The sequence below is a fragment of the Dermacentor silvarum genome, chromosome 6 (assembly GCF_013339745.2).
Source record: "Dermacentor silvarum isolate Dsil-2018 chromosome 6, BIME_Dsil_1.4, whole genome shotgun sequence".
Classification (NCBI taxonomy): domain Eukaryota; kingdom Metazoa; phylum Arthropoda; class Arachnida; order Ixodida; family Ixodidae; genus Dermacentor; species Dermacentor silvarum.
In genome coordinates, this window is record NC_051159.1 from 151,608,613 (window position 1) to 151,626,063 (window position 17,451).

Here is a 17,451-nt window from a genome sequence, read left to right on the forward strand (position 1 = left end):
GAAGTGACCTTCGTGCTGTTGTCTATCGCTTCAACGCAAACTGAGCGCCGAGAACAGACAGCACGCACAAAGCTACGAGCCGCCGACGCACCTACACTGCCTTTACTCTGCCCCAACACAGATTGCGTTGAAGATACGGCCCGCACGACCGCGCGTCGCCGTGCAGTACGCAGTTGATGTCCGAGTACAGTACAATGCCGCCCGCTATCCCTCCCCCCTCGCTCCCTCGCCGGTGCCTCGAGCGCAACGGAAGAAGGTGCGTTTCCTCCCGGCTTTGCTTTCTTGCACGCACGAGATTTAGACGCGGTCGTCGGCTGCCCTCGCACGTTTTCACTCGCACATACAGCATACGGCGACTGCGTTATCACTCTTGGACATTATACGGAACATCTATGAGCCAAAACCAATTTTAGAGCAACAACGCGTCACTGACACTATCTTTAGATAGCAAATACGGATCTGAAGGGCCAAACTTTTGCTGGCGGAAACCGACATGAAAAGTCAAAATGGCCGCTCGGGCCGGCGCGGGGTGGTAGTTCGCAACGTATGATGCGGGAACGGTCCCACAGTTGCGACGCAACAGCAAGGTTACCAATGCATTGGGTTCTATGGGAGCTGTGCCGGGACCGGCCGAAAACGAGGTAACCGCTGGGAAAACACAGCACCCGGGAACGTAACAGTGGGGTTCTACAGTAACACTATACGACGCTACAAGGCCATCGTGACGCTCGCTCTTCGTTTCCGGTGCCTCGCGCTTGTGCAAAACGACACGCGTCCACTCATCCAGTACCTGGTGTGACATTCCAAGGATGAGTGCTTCTACGAAAACGGAAAACGGGTGAGCGTTACAATCGAGGATGCGTTAGAATCGAGTAATTACGGTAAGTGTTTTTTTTTCGAATTTTTGTGCCGAACCTGCATATAACGAAATCCTCTTTATAACGAAGCTTTTCGGGAATTCGTCAATTTCGTTATATCCAGGTTTAACTGTAGTAAGAAATCATGATTTTGGTTATGCCAACATCTGATCTCTGAAGTCACCTAACTCATTGAAATGCTCTGGTGGAAGATGCTAATTATGACTAGCACTAAAGAAGGACCACAACAATTCTTTAACAAAGCTGTGGAATGTATTTAACAGTTTGGCACTAAAGGGCATGACTTCACGAATACACTTCAACAAGCACAGTTGAACCTTGTTACAACGAAGTCGCATGCGACACAAAAATGCCTTCGTTATATGTGATGTTTTTTTATAAGTATTGGATCATTACATGCTGATATCAGTGTAAAACATTTTTTTATTCACTTCATTATATACTATAATTTGTTGTATCCTTTTTACACGATTCTAACACGCCCCTGAATCTAATGCCCGGTTTAAAGTGAGAAAATAAACGTGCACTTGATAGTAACATGCACCCGATTTACAAAAGAAAAATTTTCTGAGCTTACAGCATAGTGATGGAAAAACAGTGAATGCAGGAACTTGACGAACTGCAGGAAAGCGTGAGTAATATTTAGAACAATATTGTACTCCCCAGTGCTTGCAAGTACCATGCTTTTATTTGATTATTTATTTTAACTGTCATTAAAGATACAACTTTCTACATTTTATTCTGGTTGCATTACAAATTTATGCAAATATATGTTTGTACGGTATTTCCTAATGCAGGGATGGAAGCAACCAAGGGCATTTTGGAGCAGCTTTAAGAGCAGCAAATTTGCCATTTTGGTGCATGCTTGAAGCAGGAGATGTGTGTTTTGGAGCAGTTTGATACGAGTTCCATACGAGTGAAATACAGGCAGATTAAGAAAACATGTCCTTTATTTGACTTTGCAGATCAGTAATAAGTTACATATTGTCTGTGCCAACTAAATGTAGCCAAGAAATAAAATAACGTACAACATTACGAGAACGGTGCTCACTCTATGTTGGTGGTGATGCTCATGATAGTCGTATGTGTTTCTATGTGCAAGACTTATATTCAGATTGAATTAGGTAAGCTTTATTAACTTAATCAGTAACGCATCATTGCAAAAAATGTGATGGATGCCTTCGAGCGCTGACAAATTTCTGCATTCCATATAGCAGAACACAAGGATCAAACAACCATGGCCTTCAAGCGCTGAAAAAGTGCCACAATTTATGTAGTAAAACATAAAGGCCACAATGAACATCGCTTTGAGCGTTGACACTATGCAGCCATCTATGTAGTAGAAGATAAAATAAGTAGATGCGCTACTTTTGGCCAAATCGCTTTGAAAACAGGAATATTGCCCCAGACAAGCCAAGCTCGCCCAAAGCAAAATTTACCAGTACTGCGTTGATGAGCCAGGTTCAACCAAAACGCGTTTAATGTACACATAAACATAAGTACACAAGTGTGTTTGTGTTCTATCTCTATCAAAATGTTACCGCAGTGGCCAGGAATCGAGCCCATTACTTCATTCTCAGCAGCAGAAGGCCGCAGTCACTGGGCCAGCACGGCAGGTCAAGCAGTTCAAAATACATGCAAAAATGTACTTACGTTTCAGGCTGTCAAGATAATGCACATAATGAAAAGCATAAATCAAGCACAGCATGCCGTACACGAAGCTTTTAAAAAGAGTTCTATTTTTTTGCAAAACACTAAACACAGCAGGTTAGATATCTGCATAGCACCACATGGCAAGGCTTATGCCCTTGAACTGGTGTAAAGAGTTAAAGCAAGGTTTTAAAGAGACACTAAAGACAAATATTAATCCAAACTATGTCTTAGAGTATTGCTCTAAGTGTCACTGTTACTTAGAAAAGGCCTTTGTGAGTGAGCAAAATGGCACTGCAAACATAGTACATGTTTAGCACTGCCACTGTGATAAACATGACACCAACTTGGAATGTTGGTATGGAAAATATGGTACCAGTTTCAACTATAACATTTCGATAAGCAACTTGTAGCCAACAAATCAAGCTCCCTGGCATTTGTCTGCCTTCACTCACATCCACATCTACTGAGACTCCTATACACTAACTCATGTTTGCTCAACATTCACACTTCTTAGATGAAGTGCATGTGAATACAGTCAACGACAGATTTTTTGGACGCCCAATTTTTCAGACATGCCCGGCAATTCGGACGCCTTGTGGCACCACCACGTACACCATAGAGTCATTCTTTACGAACGTCTGAAATTTCGGATGCAAAAAACCTTCGCCGTTCGATTGTCCGGACTTTTTTCATGACCCCAGGTCCGAAACGGCATTAATCGAAGCCACCACTGCCGCCATTTTCATTATCTCGCCGCCTCGAGCCAGTGCTTTTGCACGCAGATTTGCTGGCAGCCGTAGCCACCACCGCAGCAATGCTAGGAGTTCACTACCACGCTTTTTGCTGTTCAGTGCCATGTTTTTCATTAAAACAATTTGCCGCTGTTAGCAATGGCGCCAACACCGCCTTTGTAATTCTCACCAATGGTTTTGAAGCTTGGAAAGCACGACACGTTGTTACATAATGCCCGGTTCCCAAAAGTCAGCTTCGCTTCAATACAGCAATGTTACGCGGTGAAGCATAAGCGAATTATTGTGGTGAAACATACCAAGAGTGGGAAGGGGCAATTGTCACGGAACACGGTATGTATTCCTTAATTATGCACGCATGCACTCGCCGTCTCCTATCACAGGACTAGCATCGATACGCCTAAAAAGTGTACTGGCAGGCCTTCAGAGCTATTTCGGACGTGCCTGTGGTGATTTGTGCCCTTGGGTGCTGTAAAAGGCATGCATTCATTTTTTCGGACTGCTCGGTTTTTTGGACGTCTTTGCGGTGCCTAGGGAGTCCGAAAAATTGGACGTTGACTGTATGTTGACCTATGCTTGCCACTTTTCTGCTGCAACTACAAATTCAAATGCAATTACGAGTCTGACAATTAGCAAGATCTTTCCATACGAACCATTTCGAGTGTCTGCCAGGACGTCAAGGTTGAAGCTGGGTCCAAAGAACTTGGTGCCTTCCAGCTTCGGCCCAGCGGTCTGGGGAGTGCGGGGTGTGCCCACTGGGGACGACCCAGTAGCACACTTGGACCCAGTCGGATCACCATTGTCCTCGGCCACATCTGCATTTTCAGGCCAGTGTTGTCATGACACACTATGTCACTGTGGCACACAATATTGGTTCGCTGTGGCTCGCTTTGCAAGAGGCACTATCAATGAAATAAACGGGAACAAAGGGTGCAATTTTGCAGTGCCACTAGCTTAGAAAGATTTCTCTGTGTCTAAAATATGTCACTACAGAAGAACTTTGGTGATGCAACTATGCAGATGCAACCCTACAGAAACGGGGATCCAGCAGATGGTCTCTGTTAAGATAGAGATAAACACAGTTATCTGATGCTGAGGCACCAAAATATTCACATGAAAGGTCATTAATAAAACTACAGCTTCACATGTGCAAGGATCCAGCCTTTGATATTCATTAACATCAGAATAGCACAGTTACTTGATGATGCGGTGCTGTCTCATGAGTAGTAAGTGCACAAACAAACAAATAGACCCCTCAAGAAATTATCTGCAATTGATTTCCGCAGTGTATCGTCCTAATGAAACACTCCTGCTATGAGAGATGTGATAATTGATGGATCCTAATCAATTTCGGCCATTTGGAGATCTTTAATGTGCCCTCAATACTCAGTATACAAGCATTTTTGTATTCCGCCCCCTTCAAAATTTGACTCAAACCGGTGACCTCATGCTTAGCAACAGAACACTGCAGCCACTGCAGAGGGTCCTCAGAATTATCATGAGCATAAGCATACAAATCTGCAGGTGTCGGGAGAAATATGCTCCCATCCATCTTGCCACATGTCCTCACCTGAAGGTTTTGGCCGCTTCCTGTAGGTCTGCACAAACGGCGATGAGGGCAGAGATGCCGCTCCGGAAGGCGATTCCTCTGGCTTGTATTCAGGTAGCTTGGCAAACTGGGCCTTGAAGTTCACTTCTTCCAACACCCTGTTGGTGTAACACATGCAGAAAGGAAAGGGTAAAGTAGTGATGGTAGTGGGAATGCTTAACAAGGGCTGGTGAGGCAAAATGAGCTTATATATTAAATAATACCTCCATCAATCTTGCCTAAAGCCCCATAAAGGGGCCTTGAAACACTTTTTTAACTAATCATAAGATGGCCTCACTATTAAAGGACGTCATCGCACAAATTTCCTGCCACAAAAAAGTTTTTGAATCCTTCAAGTATAAGCGGAGTTAGAGGTAGCCATTGCAATGATGTGCAGATGTCTCATTCCTTTCATCTGCACTAGCATGCAGGAAGCTACACAGGGGGGGTGGCACGGCCCTGCCTCAGAAGTTGCCACACACCTGGAGCTAAATCCCCTATAGAGACCAATCAGAGCACGTGGTTGTCAGCAGCCACAGGGCTCATCGCGGCACTCCATGGCGACCGCAGTATCTATGCTACATAGCACGCCGGCACGATCTCTGAGGTCATGTGCAGCAGATGCTGCTACGCGCAGCTGTTGTATGTAGACTGGAAGTGCAAAGATGAAATACTTCTTCGATAGGCTTAGGCAAACAAATTTCTTGCTTTGAATCAAGATCGAAGCAAATAGTTTGAATAGTTGTGGGATTTGCATAAAATGTTAACGTAAGAGGCAGATGTTGACAAATCTAAGAAAAGTTGGTTCTCTACTTGCAAAAAAAAATTGGTTTATCTCTGGAGTCAGTTTATTTTCAAAGTGTCATTATTCAGATATTTTCATGCAAAAATGCAAGTTCAACATTTCTTGCAACTCCAGCAGCACAGAAAATGTGTTTACAAGCTCTTGCTCACTCTTGTGCTGAAGTCTACCTACCTATATTCTGATGGTTGAGACCGTGGGAGCGTATAGCATTCGCCTGTTGTGCATTTTCGCGAAGGCTTAAGCTGCAACCACATGCACGAGATTTTTCAGTAACGACTAGAAGCGATGACAACGAACAACAGGTTTTGCCATCGCGAAGGGCGATCCATCACTGTCACTTGTCGCGTCACCAGATTTTGGCCAGCCAGAAAATTTAGCTTGTCGCCCGGAAGTCCCCGCAGCCATTTCCGCCGGGGACAGCGTGATTGCGCAACAACATGGCAGCAACCAGTCCACACGCTTCGCTCTGAATTAGCTCTTGCAACTTGCTCTGTGCCGTGAAAGCAAAAAATAAACAGTAAAATCAGCCATCGCTTCATCTCATCTCAAGCTGAAATCAAAGTATCGGCGTTGTCTTGTGTTTATTATTGAGATCAATTGCTTGTTTTGACGCTGTTAGGCCACAGACGCCACTGCGGGCTGTGAAATTGTTTTCAGTTTTGCTCACGGGATGATGGCACGGCATTTCACGCTGGTGGCATGGTGGCACAGAATGGATTTCCACTGGTGATGGCAGCCAATGCAGATTGGTTAAAACATTGGCCTCCTGGTATATTTGTGATTTCTTTATGTGTGCATGAACGTATTTATTCGGACTACAGTAAAACCTCGTTAGTACAAATACTCCATTAACAAACTTTTCAGATCAACAAACTTTTCAGAAATCTCCAGCTGACTTCTTATGGGTTCAATGTAAAAATATTTCAGTACTACGAACTTCAGAATGCCTAACTTTTCAGAATAATGATCATTATTGAGTTTCCGTGTCATCTTAACAACTCAGTACTACGAACTAATATTTCAAGATCTGGGAATTGTTAGATTTCCGTGTATCCTTCACGAGAGCGGAAACAGTAGGCTAGCAGATGACAAGGTGCAGAAAGCGGACATCGCGGCGCGCGGGTTCGGAAAACTTGAAACAGCGCTCAATAAAAAAAAATTTAAATTTAAGAAATCACTGGAGAGAATTTTTTTTAGTCTATTGCGGAGGCGACGACACATCAGGTTTTGCGAGCGCATGCTCCGCCCAGAGAAGTGTCGCCTAGCAAGAGAGGTGCATTTCTTCCTTCTTTCGCCCTTCTTTCTGTGCATGCCTATCTTTCGTGCTTCTGTCTGCGGCCGTACTAGCTACTAGTAACGAGAAATGTAACCTCCGTACTCGCGCTGATGCCACACAGTCGCACTTTGCACTTTATGAATGGTGTTGTTTACTTGCGCTTTGGAATAGTTAAAGTATCCACTTCGAGTGAGACAGTTGCGGTGTTCCCGGCAAGGAATGTGAAAAACAAACAAAAGAAACACTGTGCTTTGGAGGTGACATGGAGCTTCCTTTTTGTCGGTAGTTTTCTCAGCGTCAGCATCTGCCTTGCGCGGATCACTCTTATACAGTGCTTCAGTGGTGCGTGGCGGCGGAATCTATGAAAAATAGCAACAGCACGGGCCGAGAGCCAACAGCAACATTTTCATGGAGAGCTCAACGGTGACAACTTATGAACTGATAGGTTGATGAGCGAAATGGTTAATTTGAGGGATTTCACAATAACGACCTTTCAGAATAACAAACAATTTTTGGTGGTTTTGTGCGATTGATTATATCGAGATTTGACTGTACAATGAAAATTTGCCAGTACGTTTTTACTGATGTCACGTCCGTGCGATACGACAGGTTCTGCCCGTCGTTGTCGCTCGAATATCACGTGCATGTGCTTGCCGTTTAAAGTGCGACCTTGACTGCGCAACATCGTCAGTTTATGCTGTGTTGCACAAATTCAGCTTGACACTTTTCGTCTACATACGAGCTTAAAGGAGCCCTGAAACACTTTCTTGAACAAAGTAAGAAAGCATTGCTGATCTGTTAATGAGGCTCCTGCGAACATGTGAGTCAAGTATTATTGCACTGCATGCAGCAGGGAATTTACAATCTCATGTCAAAAGCAATGAAAAATAACTTGCTCTCACTTCTGCGATGTCGTCATGCAGCGTCATCGCAAGCAGTTGGACCCACAACAGCTATTGGCTGATTTCATGATCATGCGAACATATTAAGGATTACAATTATTGCTCATTTTAGTTAAATAAATGAAAAATATATATCATATTTACTCGCAAATGATTGCACTTTTTTTTTTCCAAATCACCAGCCCTTCCCCTATTGAGAAAATGGGGGTAAGCGAAGCTTGTCGTGTATGTATCTGACCGTCGCGATTTTTTTTCTCTCTCTCTTTCCTCCTTTCTCTCTTTTTATTTCGTTCTCTCTATATCTTTCTTCCTTTCTATCTCTTTCTATGTTTCCCTGACCTTAGTGGTGATTTTCAATCGTTCTCTCTCTCTCGGTCTTTATTTCTCTCTCTCTTTCTTCCTCTCTTCCTTTTTCGTCCCTGGTATATGCCAATGAGCTTGGACCCTCTCTGCACTATCGTGAGGAATGGCACACTTTTCAGCGTGACACCGCCACTACCGCCAAAACTTGTGAGCCTATAAGGTTTGGCTTAAAAATTGATGCAAATTTAGGGGTGTGATCACTACGCGGGGTAAATTTTCTGCGAAGAACATTTTGAGCACCGAAAACACATACAAGTTGCGGGTCAGAATTCTTACGATAGCTATCATGAGCATAACCAAAATAAAATTGAGTAAGGCTACCTTTGTAATAAACGCACACATTATGTAGGCACTACCAACATTACTAGACTAGCTTCAGTTGTAAAACTCGGCGGCGTTGCGCGGAACCGCCACTCGCCCGTGCCTTCATGGCGCTGCTGTCGCACCCAGCTTCACTTCCCCACTAGCCGGCTACGTGAACTGGCCAGACGGAACACGCGGTGCAGCATTGGTGTATTCTGTGGTTGGTTGTTGACGGCGGATTTCAAGTAACATGTCATCTGCGAAACTGAAGCCTTCGCTGCGTCTGTTAAGGATATTAGCAGACGATGCCGATGTGCTGCGCTCCTGACTGCAACAAGCAGCTATCGAATGATTTCGACAGTTTGGCGCACCACTTCTTGTGTGCTCCCAGCAATGCGACACTTCGCTCGGCGTTGAACAGAGTGATTCCTCGTGCCGACCGGGAACTCTCTGCAAAATTCATGGTGTGTGATTTACAGTTTCATGAGCAGGACATCTTAAAGTGTTTGTGCATATTATCAATGGACAGATGGTTGAGGTGCCACGAGACAAGTGGACACTTGCCGAGGGTGCGGTGCCGAAAGTGTTCCCGAACCTTCCCTCCTATCTGTCGAACCAACCGGGAAAAAAAAAAAAAAAAAAAACGCAAACGAAGAGAAGTTTGGTGACCTGTTCTGGGCCATCTTAGAAGAGCTGTCAGAGAATACGCTGAGTCGTGTTGGGTGCCCCTTGCTTTGTTTGTTTAGTTTGCGTTCCAGACAGCGCTCTGCTGGCTCCAAGTAGTCTTTCTCGTCAAGTTAATCGACAGACCGCGTCAAATGGCACTAACGGTCCCTCGCAGTCCGACTTCGTACGAGTCTTGAGTCACAGTCCAAATGAGCCCTACTCTGCAACTGAAGAGCCTGAACTGCGCCTACCACAACGAGCTCAAATGCAGAAATCACTGATGACCTGCTAAGCTTCGGTGTGCCAATTCCTGCCACCATTACATCTGAAGACATCGCAGAATTCGACAGCGCCGTGTTGTCGTGTGCCCAACTGAGCGCGGACGAAATAATTTAGCAAGTTCTCCCGCCGTCAAACAGAGACTAACTCGGAGGACGATGATGGCGATGTGCTGTGTGCTCCGGAGGGGACCTTCACATGTGGATCTGACTCGAGCCTTTGCAATCCTTGCATCGGCATACAGCGACAATACAAAACTGGCAGAAATACAGGCGTACTTGGTTGCACGTAAACAGAAGTGCGTGCAGCAACAAATCGACCACTTTCTTGCACAGGGACCTTAAAACGTAAATAAAATAATCTTTTTTGGATACATTCGTTTTTTCGGACGTTCGATAGTTCGGACTTATTTAAGTTTGGTCGTCTATATTTTTTTTTTCTTGAAGTGCAGAAAGTGATGAAGGGAATGAAATGGGGCACCAGCTTAAGAATCTGTTTGGTGCGTGCAGTCCGTCTTGAAGAGTCGTTTGCATAGCATTCGACAGATGCTAAGCACTATCATCATCAGCTAGACTTGGCACACGACATATTGCTGCAGCAAGTTCAGGGTGCGATCATTACACGAGTGCAATCATTATGCAAGTAAATACGGTCTGCCATCTAAAAAATACCGAAAGGCCATTTCATCATTGCATTGCTGGTCAAAACACTACAGTTGTGCATTGCTGCGTCTGCTGCCCGTGGCCTCAGAGATGAAAAGCGTAACCTAGATAACGTGGCCACCACGAAAGTTTGGGCCCCTAGAAATGCATTGGCACTGGGTCTAATTAAAGAAAAAAACAAATTAACCGGGGTCGAATTAACGAAAGTCTGCATACATGTACAACCAGGACACACTTGCAAGTTCTTGAAACATTATTTATAATGACCCCAAAGAAGTCTTGCAGATACCTTGCAGATACCAATTGTGTGCAATGGGTGCAAGAAATGCACCCATTGCATTTCTTGCACCCATTGCAAGAAATGATCATTTGAAATTGATCAAAAAGGGTAGTCTCGTAAAGTACAACACTGACACAAATAAAAACTTCTACGCACTTGTCCATTCCATCGTTGACAGTTCGTTTGAGCACCGACTTCTTGGCCTCTTTAGCAGGTGGTCCAGCAGTGGCCACAGGCGGTGGTGGCAGAGGTTCCTTTGCGGACTGCTGCTGTTGCTGCTGTTGCTGTTGCTTTGCTGCTGCTGCTGCTGTTGCTGCTGCTGCTGTTGCTGCTGCTGCTGTTGCTGCTGCTGTTGCTGCTGCGATTGACTTTCTTTCACTGGTGCGGCACTGTCTTCCCTGGGCACAACACCGTCTTCCCGATTGACACAGCCCTCTTCAGCCGTAGCGCTCACCATTGGTGGGTACAGTGGCTGCAACTGACTAGCATTGTCACTGAGATCTGTAAGGCAGGATGGCTCGGACGGCGAGGACGACTGAGAGCATGATGCAGCACCACTGCTCTTGCGCTGGTGCAGTTGACCCGGCGCACGCCCCAGCTGGGCTGGCGTTGGTGCGAGCACAAATGGCTGCTGCTTAGGGCTCCCTTCTTGTGGAGCTGCTGCTTCGAGCACCAAGGACGACGCAGAGGAGGAGTAAATCGGCTCTAATGGCACCTGGGGTAGCCGCCATTGCTGCTCATCCAAGTTGGGTCGAAGTAGGCTGGAGCCAGTCAGAGGACCTTCGCGAGGGCTGGCAGTATGCTGCAAAAAGGGCCAGACGGTATTAATTTTGCCTCTCTAAACCATCTTAAATATAAATGATCACTGGGGCGGTAGGGCTCTCACTGAAATAATACGGTCACTGAAATCGCATAAGAGGTCTGTACGTATAAATTAATGGGTTTGTCTGAGCAGAATTCACAATTTTTGGATTCTTCAAGCGTCATAGAATGTAAGACGTGTGACAAATAACATATTCAATCAAATATTGTTACACCAAGAGCAAAAAATGCGTGTTAACGATTTCTTGGCTATTGTAAGAGTGATTTCATCATAAAATAACATTTCTTTCAATTACGTAGTTTTGTCAAACTACAAAATTTCTGGGAAACATTTGCAATCCATTCAAGGTCAAAATAAAAAATTTGGAGAATTGGTTGGTTATTGTACTGATATCTCTCAGCGAAATGTCAACTTCCAAAGATAATTTCAGCAGGCTTTTCTTTTTTTCGGTTTTAACCAAAACCCCCGAGCCCCGGTTATCCCAGAGAACACCACTTCAAAAGCATACTAAAGAAAAACTATCAGGTTAAACTTGCACAAGTTGATCACATTCCAGTTTATAAAACGGGGCCCAAATATTGGAATGCCTCGTTTTTCTCTTTTTCCATTCTTTCCACGCATCATGACCTGATCACACTCCACTGCAGTGCTGTTATTACCACTATCATCCATTTGGCACAACAGACAAAAACAATAGAATAGAGTCTAGCAAAGACAATCATAGCAAATTATGGAGTCAGGTCCTTTTTATCGATTAAGATGCAGTTACCAATTGACTGCAAAGATGTCTTGCAGATACCTTGCAGTAACATTGTGCGCAATGGGTGCAAGAAATGCTATTGCATTTGAAATTGATCAAAAAGGGTAGACATTTTTAGAACACGGACGAGGCTGCAAAAATGTCTGAACGATCAGCCAGTCCAGAAAAACAAGTTTCAATGGCAAAAATCGATTTCACTGTCTTTTACAACACAGTGGAGACTTCATTTACAGAATTTTGCTCTCGGTTTTGCTTCATTATGTCTACTTGAATTCTGCTTCATTATGTCTACTTGGAAGCCACGGGTGGATTTCGTATTCACCTGTCATGCAACCGCATATGTGCTGCGCATCATTGTGAAAAGCAGATAACATGCTCGCGGCCTTGACACTGCGACACTGTCAGTTCGGGCTGTTTCACAAATTCAGTTTGGAGCTTTATGCCCCCACATGTTAGCGCACCCCATTCAGTACAGTAGGCGCCCATGCAGATCTCTGGTGTAGCCTACGGGTACAAACATATCAAGGATGAGATTGCTGCAACAGTTGCTGCCCACTACCCTTTCCAACTAGATCTACCCAGTGCAGCTTCAAGAGCAACCAAAGTTGCGGTTCCCAACTAGTCAACTAAACTCTTTTCGCAAAAATGGTTCAAGAATGAAAGTGAAGGGACGAGCAACAGATCCAATGGCTATACCTTTGTTTGCAACCACCTTGTCTGCGACATCACGAACGTGAATCAGTCCAGAAAATGAAGCAACACACTATGTGGCATCTCAAATTTCGGTCACCATTGTAAATTGGTTCTACGGAGTAGATGGTGATGCCGCGGGAAACTGAAAAATCGGCTGACAATCGTTTTTTCATAGTGAAAGAAAGAAAAGCAGCAGTGGCACCTTTAAATTCCTGACTTGGGACTGATGTTTCTAAATTGCACATTTTATCACTGCAGACAGCAATTACACTTCAAAGTTGATTGCTTGTAATCATGTATCAATGATCACGCACTGTCTTTCTGTCTGTCTCTTCCTTCTGCTTACTGTTTGCACCATAAACATTGACTAGGCACCAAAAGCTTGGCATACACTAATACAGTAGACATCCGTTAATTCGATTTTTCAGTTAATTCGATCCCGACTGAAGGTCCCAGCCGGCACCCATGCATTTTTATGGGGCCAAACGTTTGTTATTTCAATCCTAAAATTGGCCTTCACTGGGTAATTTGAACTTGACCAGTCAGCACGCACGCGCCTGGCCTCTATGGTGACCCGAAGAGCAACACCTTTAGTGGCAGCGTCTGTCTTGGCGGAGCTTACTCGACAGTAAATGCGCCGCACACACATCATCTCCCATCGAAAACTCCTATTTTGAATCTGCCCTAGGAGATTTTCAAGCATTAACGGTGGCTCATAATGTCTGATTATGGTGCTTAGCAAATTATAATACACACTTCTTTTCCCCAAAAAAATCGAAAAAATTGCCTGAGCAGTGCAATCAGATACGAAAACAAGATCGTCTTCGCCCAATTCATTTGCTTTACTGTAAATGACAGCGGTGAAGCTGTCTTTAGAAAACCGACTGCCATTGTTGTCATATGTAAGAGGCCGCCTGCGGCGCGAAAAAGAAGAAGAGCACGTGAAGCACGGTGTTCGGAATGGCACGAGCTCTCGAGGCGCGTGAGCCGAGGCGTGATCGGGGGATGAACGGTGCTGTCGGGGGATTATCGACGTGGCTCCGGGCCAGGAAGGTCGCATCGCCAGCTCCGCTCTGGCGACGGGAGACTTGGGGGTCTGGTTGAGTCCGTGACGTTGGCCGTCCAAGGTGTGGCCGTCGACCTCGGCAAGTTCGAGCGAGGCTCCTGGACTGGCTGCAGTCTCTCACGGCAGGACCGGGCACCCCAGAGAGGATCCCCCTTCTGCGGCAGACCGGCACGTTCGATTCTCCGCGGGACGCCACGTCGGCACTCACGAAGAGGTAGCGACGCATCCCGACGCTAGGCCTACCCAGGTGGGCCTAAGCAACGCCGAGCGCCATCGCCGACGAGCTGACGAGCTCATCACCGACGAGCCGACGAGCTCACCGCCGATAAAGAGACAACGCGAGGCGTCGGCACCTACGGCACTCTCAACGCTTCCGACGAGCCCGACACGTGTGCAACAAGAACTTCAAGACGACGATCCGCAAGAGACGATCACGTTTTGTTTACGACGCAGTTAGGCCGGGGCCAAGGTGGTCAGACTTTGACGAGTCAGGGCTCAGACTGATGTAGAAACTCTAAGACGGAGTTAGGCTCCGAGACAGAGATAGATTATTTTCGGGTAGTTTTGGTATTTAGTCAGAGTTTTGTATTTTGTATTGAGCAAGTATTTTTTGTTGAGTTATGTATAGTTTCGCGTGCCTTTAGTTTTGACTTTCGGTTTTAGTGTTGTGTGCCGCGTGAGTTCACCATCCCTGTACATATTGTCACGTAGTAGTGACGCTGAAGAAAACAGTCGTAAACTGTGTACGACGAAACTGGTTGTTTATTGGGCGACCCTGTGCCCACAAAATCAAGGTACACTCAAAGCACAACGATAGCGGCGAACACAGTCGGCGATCGTCGAAAATCTGATCAGCGGCGAAACGCGTCGGCTTTTATACCTGAGTCATCGAAGGTTCCAGATTAATCCCTGATGCCCGCGTGTCTTCCAGAAAGTTCTAGACAATTCGCGTCGCTCATACAATCAGATTACATGGGCGTCGGTGACCACAGACGACGGATAGAAGCATTGATAACGTCCGAGAAGCTTCCAATGCAGGCGCGTCCTGCGCCGAGCGATAACGTTTAACATTTGTCAGCCAATGTTGAAAGCGGCTACCGGTGAAACATAAACATGTATACGTGTCAATACCCTCCCCTTAAAAAGCATCGTCCCGATGCTACAAACAAATGTGAAAGCGAAAACAAAACCATGCGTAATAAAGAAAAAAAATAAAGTAACAAAGTACCTAAGTTCGTCAGCGGGCGTAGAAAGGCTTAAGACGCACCACATGGATGACTTCGGGTCGTGCGCGGCGCCGCTGTGATTGCGAAATGCCGTCTGGCACGACCTCATAGTCCAGTGCGCCAATACGTCGGATGATCTTATATGGTCCGAAATAGCGACATAAGAGTTTCTCGCTAAGTCCTCGTCGGCGTATCGGAGTCCAGACCCAAACACGGTCTCCGGGCTGGTACTCGACGTAGCGTCGTCGAAGATTGTAGTGTCGGCTGTCGGTTCTCTGCTGGTTCTTGATGCGCAGGCGGGCGAGCTGTCGACCTTCTTCGGCACGCTGCAAATAGGTGGCAACGTCGAGATTTTCTTCGTCAGCGACGTCTGGTAGCATGGCGTCAAGCGTCGTTGCCGGGTTCCTTCCGTAGACCAGGTTGAACGGCGCCATGTGCGTCGTTTCTTGCACGGCCGTGTTGTATGCGAAGGTCACGTACGGAAGGATGGCATCCCACGTCTTGTGTTCGACGTCTACGTACATTGCCAGCATGTCGGCGATGGTCTTATTTAGGCGCTCGGTGAGGCCATTCGTCTGCGGGTGGTAGGCGGTGGTGCGGCGATGGCTTGTCTGGCTGTACCGCAGGATGGCTTGAGTTAGTTCTGCCGTAAAGGCCGTACCTCTGTCGGTGATGAGGACTTCCGGGGCACCGTGACGCAGGAGGATGTTCTCAACGAAGAATCGGGCTACCTCGTCGGCACTGCCTTTGGGCAAGGCTTTTGTTTCGGCGTAGCGGGTGAGGTAGTCCGTAGCTACGATGATCCATTTATTCCCGGACGTCGACGTCGGAAAAGGCCCCAGTAAGTCCATCCCGATCTGCTGGAACGGTCGGCGAGGTGGCTCGATCGGCTGTAGAAGCCCGGCTGGCCTTGTCGGCGGTGTTTTGCGTCGCTGACAGTCTCGGCATGTCCTTACGTAATGGGCGACGTCAGCAGAGAGGCGAGGCCAGTAGTATTTCTCTTGTATCCTCGCGAGAGTGCGGGAAAAACCGAGATGTCCAGCCGTTGGGTCGTCATGGAGAGCTTGCAGAACCTCTGGACGCAATGCTGAGGGTACCACGAGGAGGTAGTTGGCTCGGAGAGGCGAGAAGTTCTTCTTTAGGAGAATGTCGTTTTGCAAGAAGAACGACGCCAATCCTCGCCTGAACGCCTTCGGCACAATGACGGTCTTGCCTTCCAGGTAGTCTACAAGGCTCCTTAGTTCCGGGTCGGCTCGCTGTTGTTCGGCGAATTCGTCGGCACTGATGGGTCCCAAGAAAGTGTCGTCATCCTGGTCGTCTTGTGGCGGCGGTTCGACGGGGGCGCGAGACAAACAATCGGCGTCAGCGTGCTTTCGCCCGGATTTGTAAACGACGGTGATGTCGAATGCTTGAAGTCTCAGGCTCCATCGTGCGAGGCGACCTGAAGGATCCTTCAAGTTAGCTAGCCAACACAAGGCGTGGTGGTCGCTTACAACTTTAAAGGGCCTGCCATAGAGGTAGGGGCGAAACTTTGATGTAGCCCAGATGATGGCGAGGCACTCCTTTTCTGTTGTGGAATAATTTGCTTCCGCCTTCGATAGCGACCGGCTAGCGTAACTTACAACCCTTTCTAGTCCGTCAGTCCTCTGCACAAGCACGGCGCCGAGACCTACGCTGCTTGCGTCGGTGTGGACTTCGGTATCGGCATTTTCGTCGAAATGCGCAAGTATTGGCGGCGATTGCAGGCGTCGCTTCAGTTCTTCAAATGCTTCGACTTGCGGCGTCTCCCACTTGAACTCGACGTCGGCCTTCGTGAGATACGTCAGTGGCTCAGCGATCCGTGAAAAATTCTTGACGAAGCGCCTGTAATAGGCGCACAGTCCAAGAAATCTACGCACCGCCTTCTTGTCGGCGGGCGGAGGAAAGTTGGAGATGGCCGCAGTTTTCTGAGGGTCGGGGCGCACTCCAGACTTGTTGATGACATGGCCCAAAAACAAGAGCTCCTCATATGCGAAGCGGCACTTTTCTGGCTTCAACGTGAGTCCGGAGGTCTTGATTGCTTGAAGAACTGTTTCAAGGCGCCGGAGGTGTTCCTCGAAGCTTGAGGCAAACACAACGACGTCGTCCAAATAGACGAGGCAAGTCTGCCACTTCAAGCCTGCCAGTACTGTATCCATGACACGTTGGAAAGTGGCAGGCGCCGAGCAAAGACCAAACGGCATAACCTTGAACTCGAACAGTCCGTCTGGTGTTATAAACGCAGTCTTCTCCCGGTCCCTCTCGTCGACTTCGATTTGCCAGTAGCCGGTTTTGAGGTCCATCGACGAAAAATACTTTGCGTTGTAGAGTCGATCCAAGGCGTCGTCAATCCGTGGGAGGGGGTATACGTCCTTCTTCGTGATCTTGTTGAGGCGACGATAATCGACGCAGAAACGTAGGGTTCCATCCTTCTTCTTCACTAACACCACGGGGGACGCCC

General features: G+C 46.8%; 1 protein-coding gene across 1 annotated transcript in view; it reads right to left on the reverse strand.

The window, feature by feature from the left end:
• LOC119456970 (protein capicua homolog) overlaps window positions 1-17,451 on the reverse strand; it is a 93,335-nt gene that overhangs the window by 14,236 nt on the left and 61,648 nt on the right. Inside the window, 4 exon segments of the mRNA XM_049669159.1 lie at window positions 3,934-4,095; window positions 4,851-4,987; window positions 10,561-10,630; window positions 10,633-11,206. Coding sequence (XP_049525116.1) covers window positions 3,934-4,095; window positions 4,851-4,987; window positions 10,561-10,630; window positions 10,633-11,206 — 943 coding nt within the window.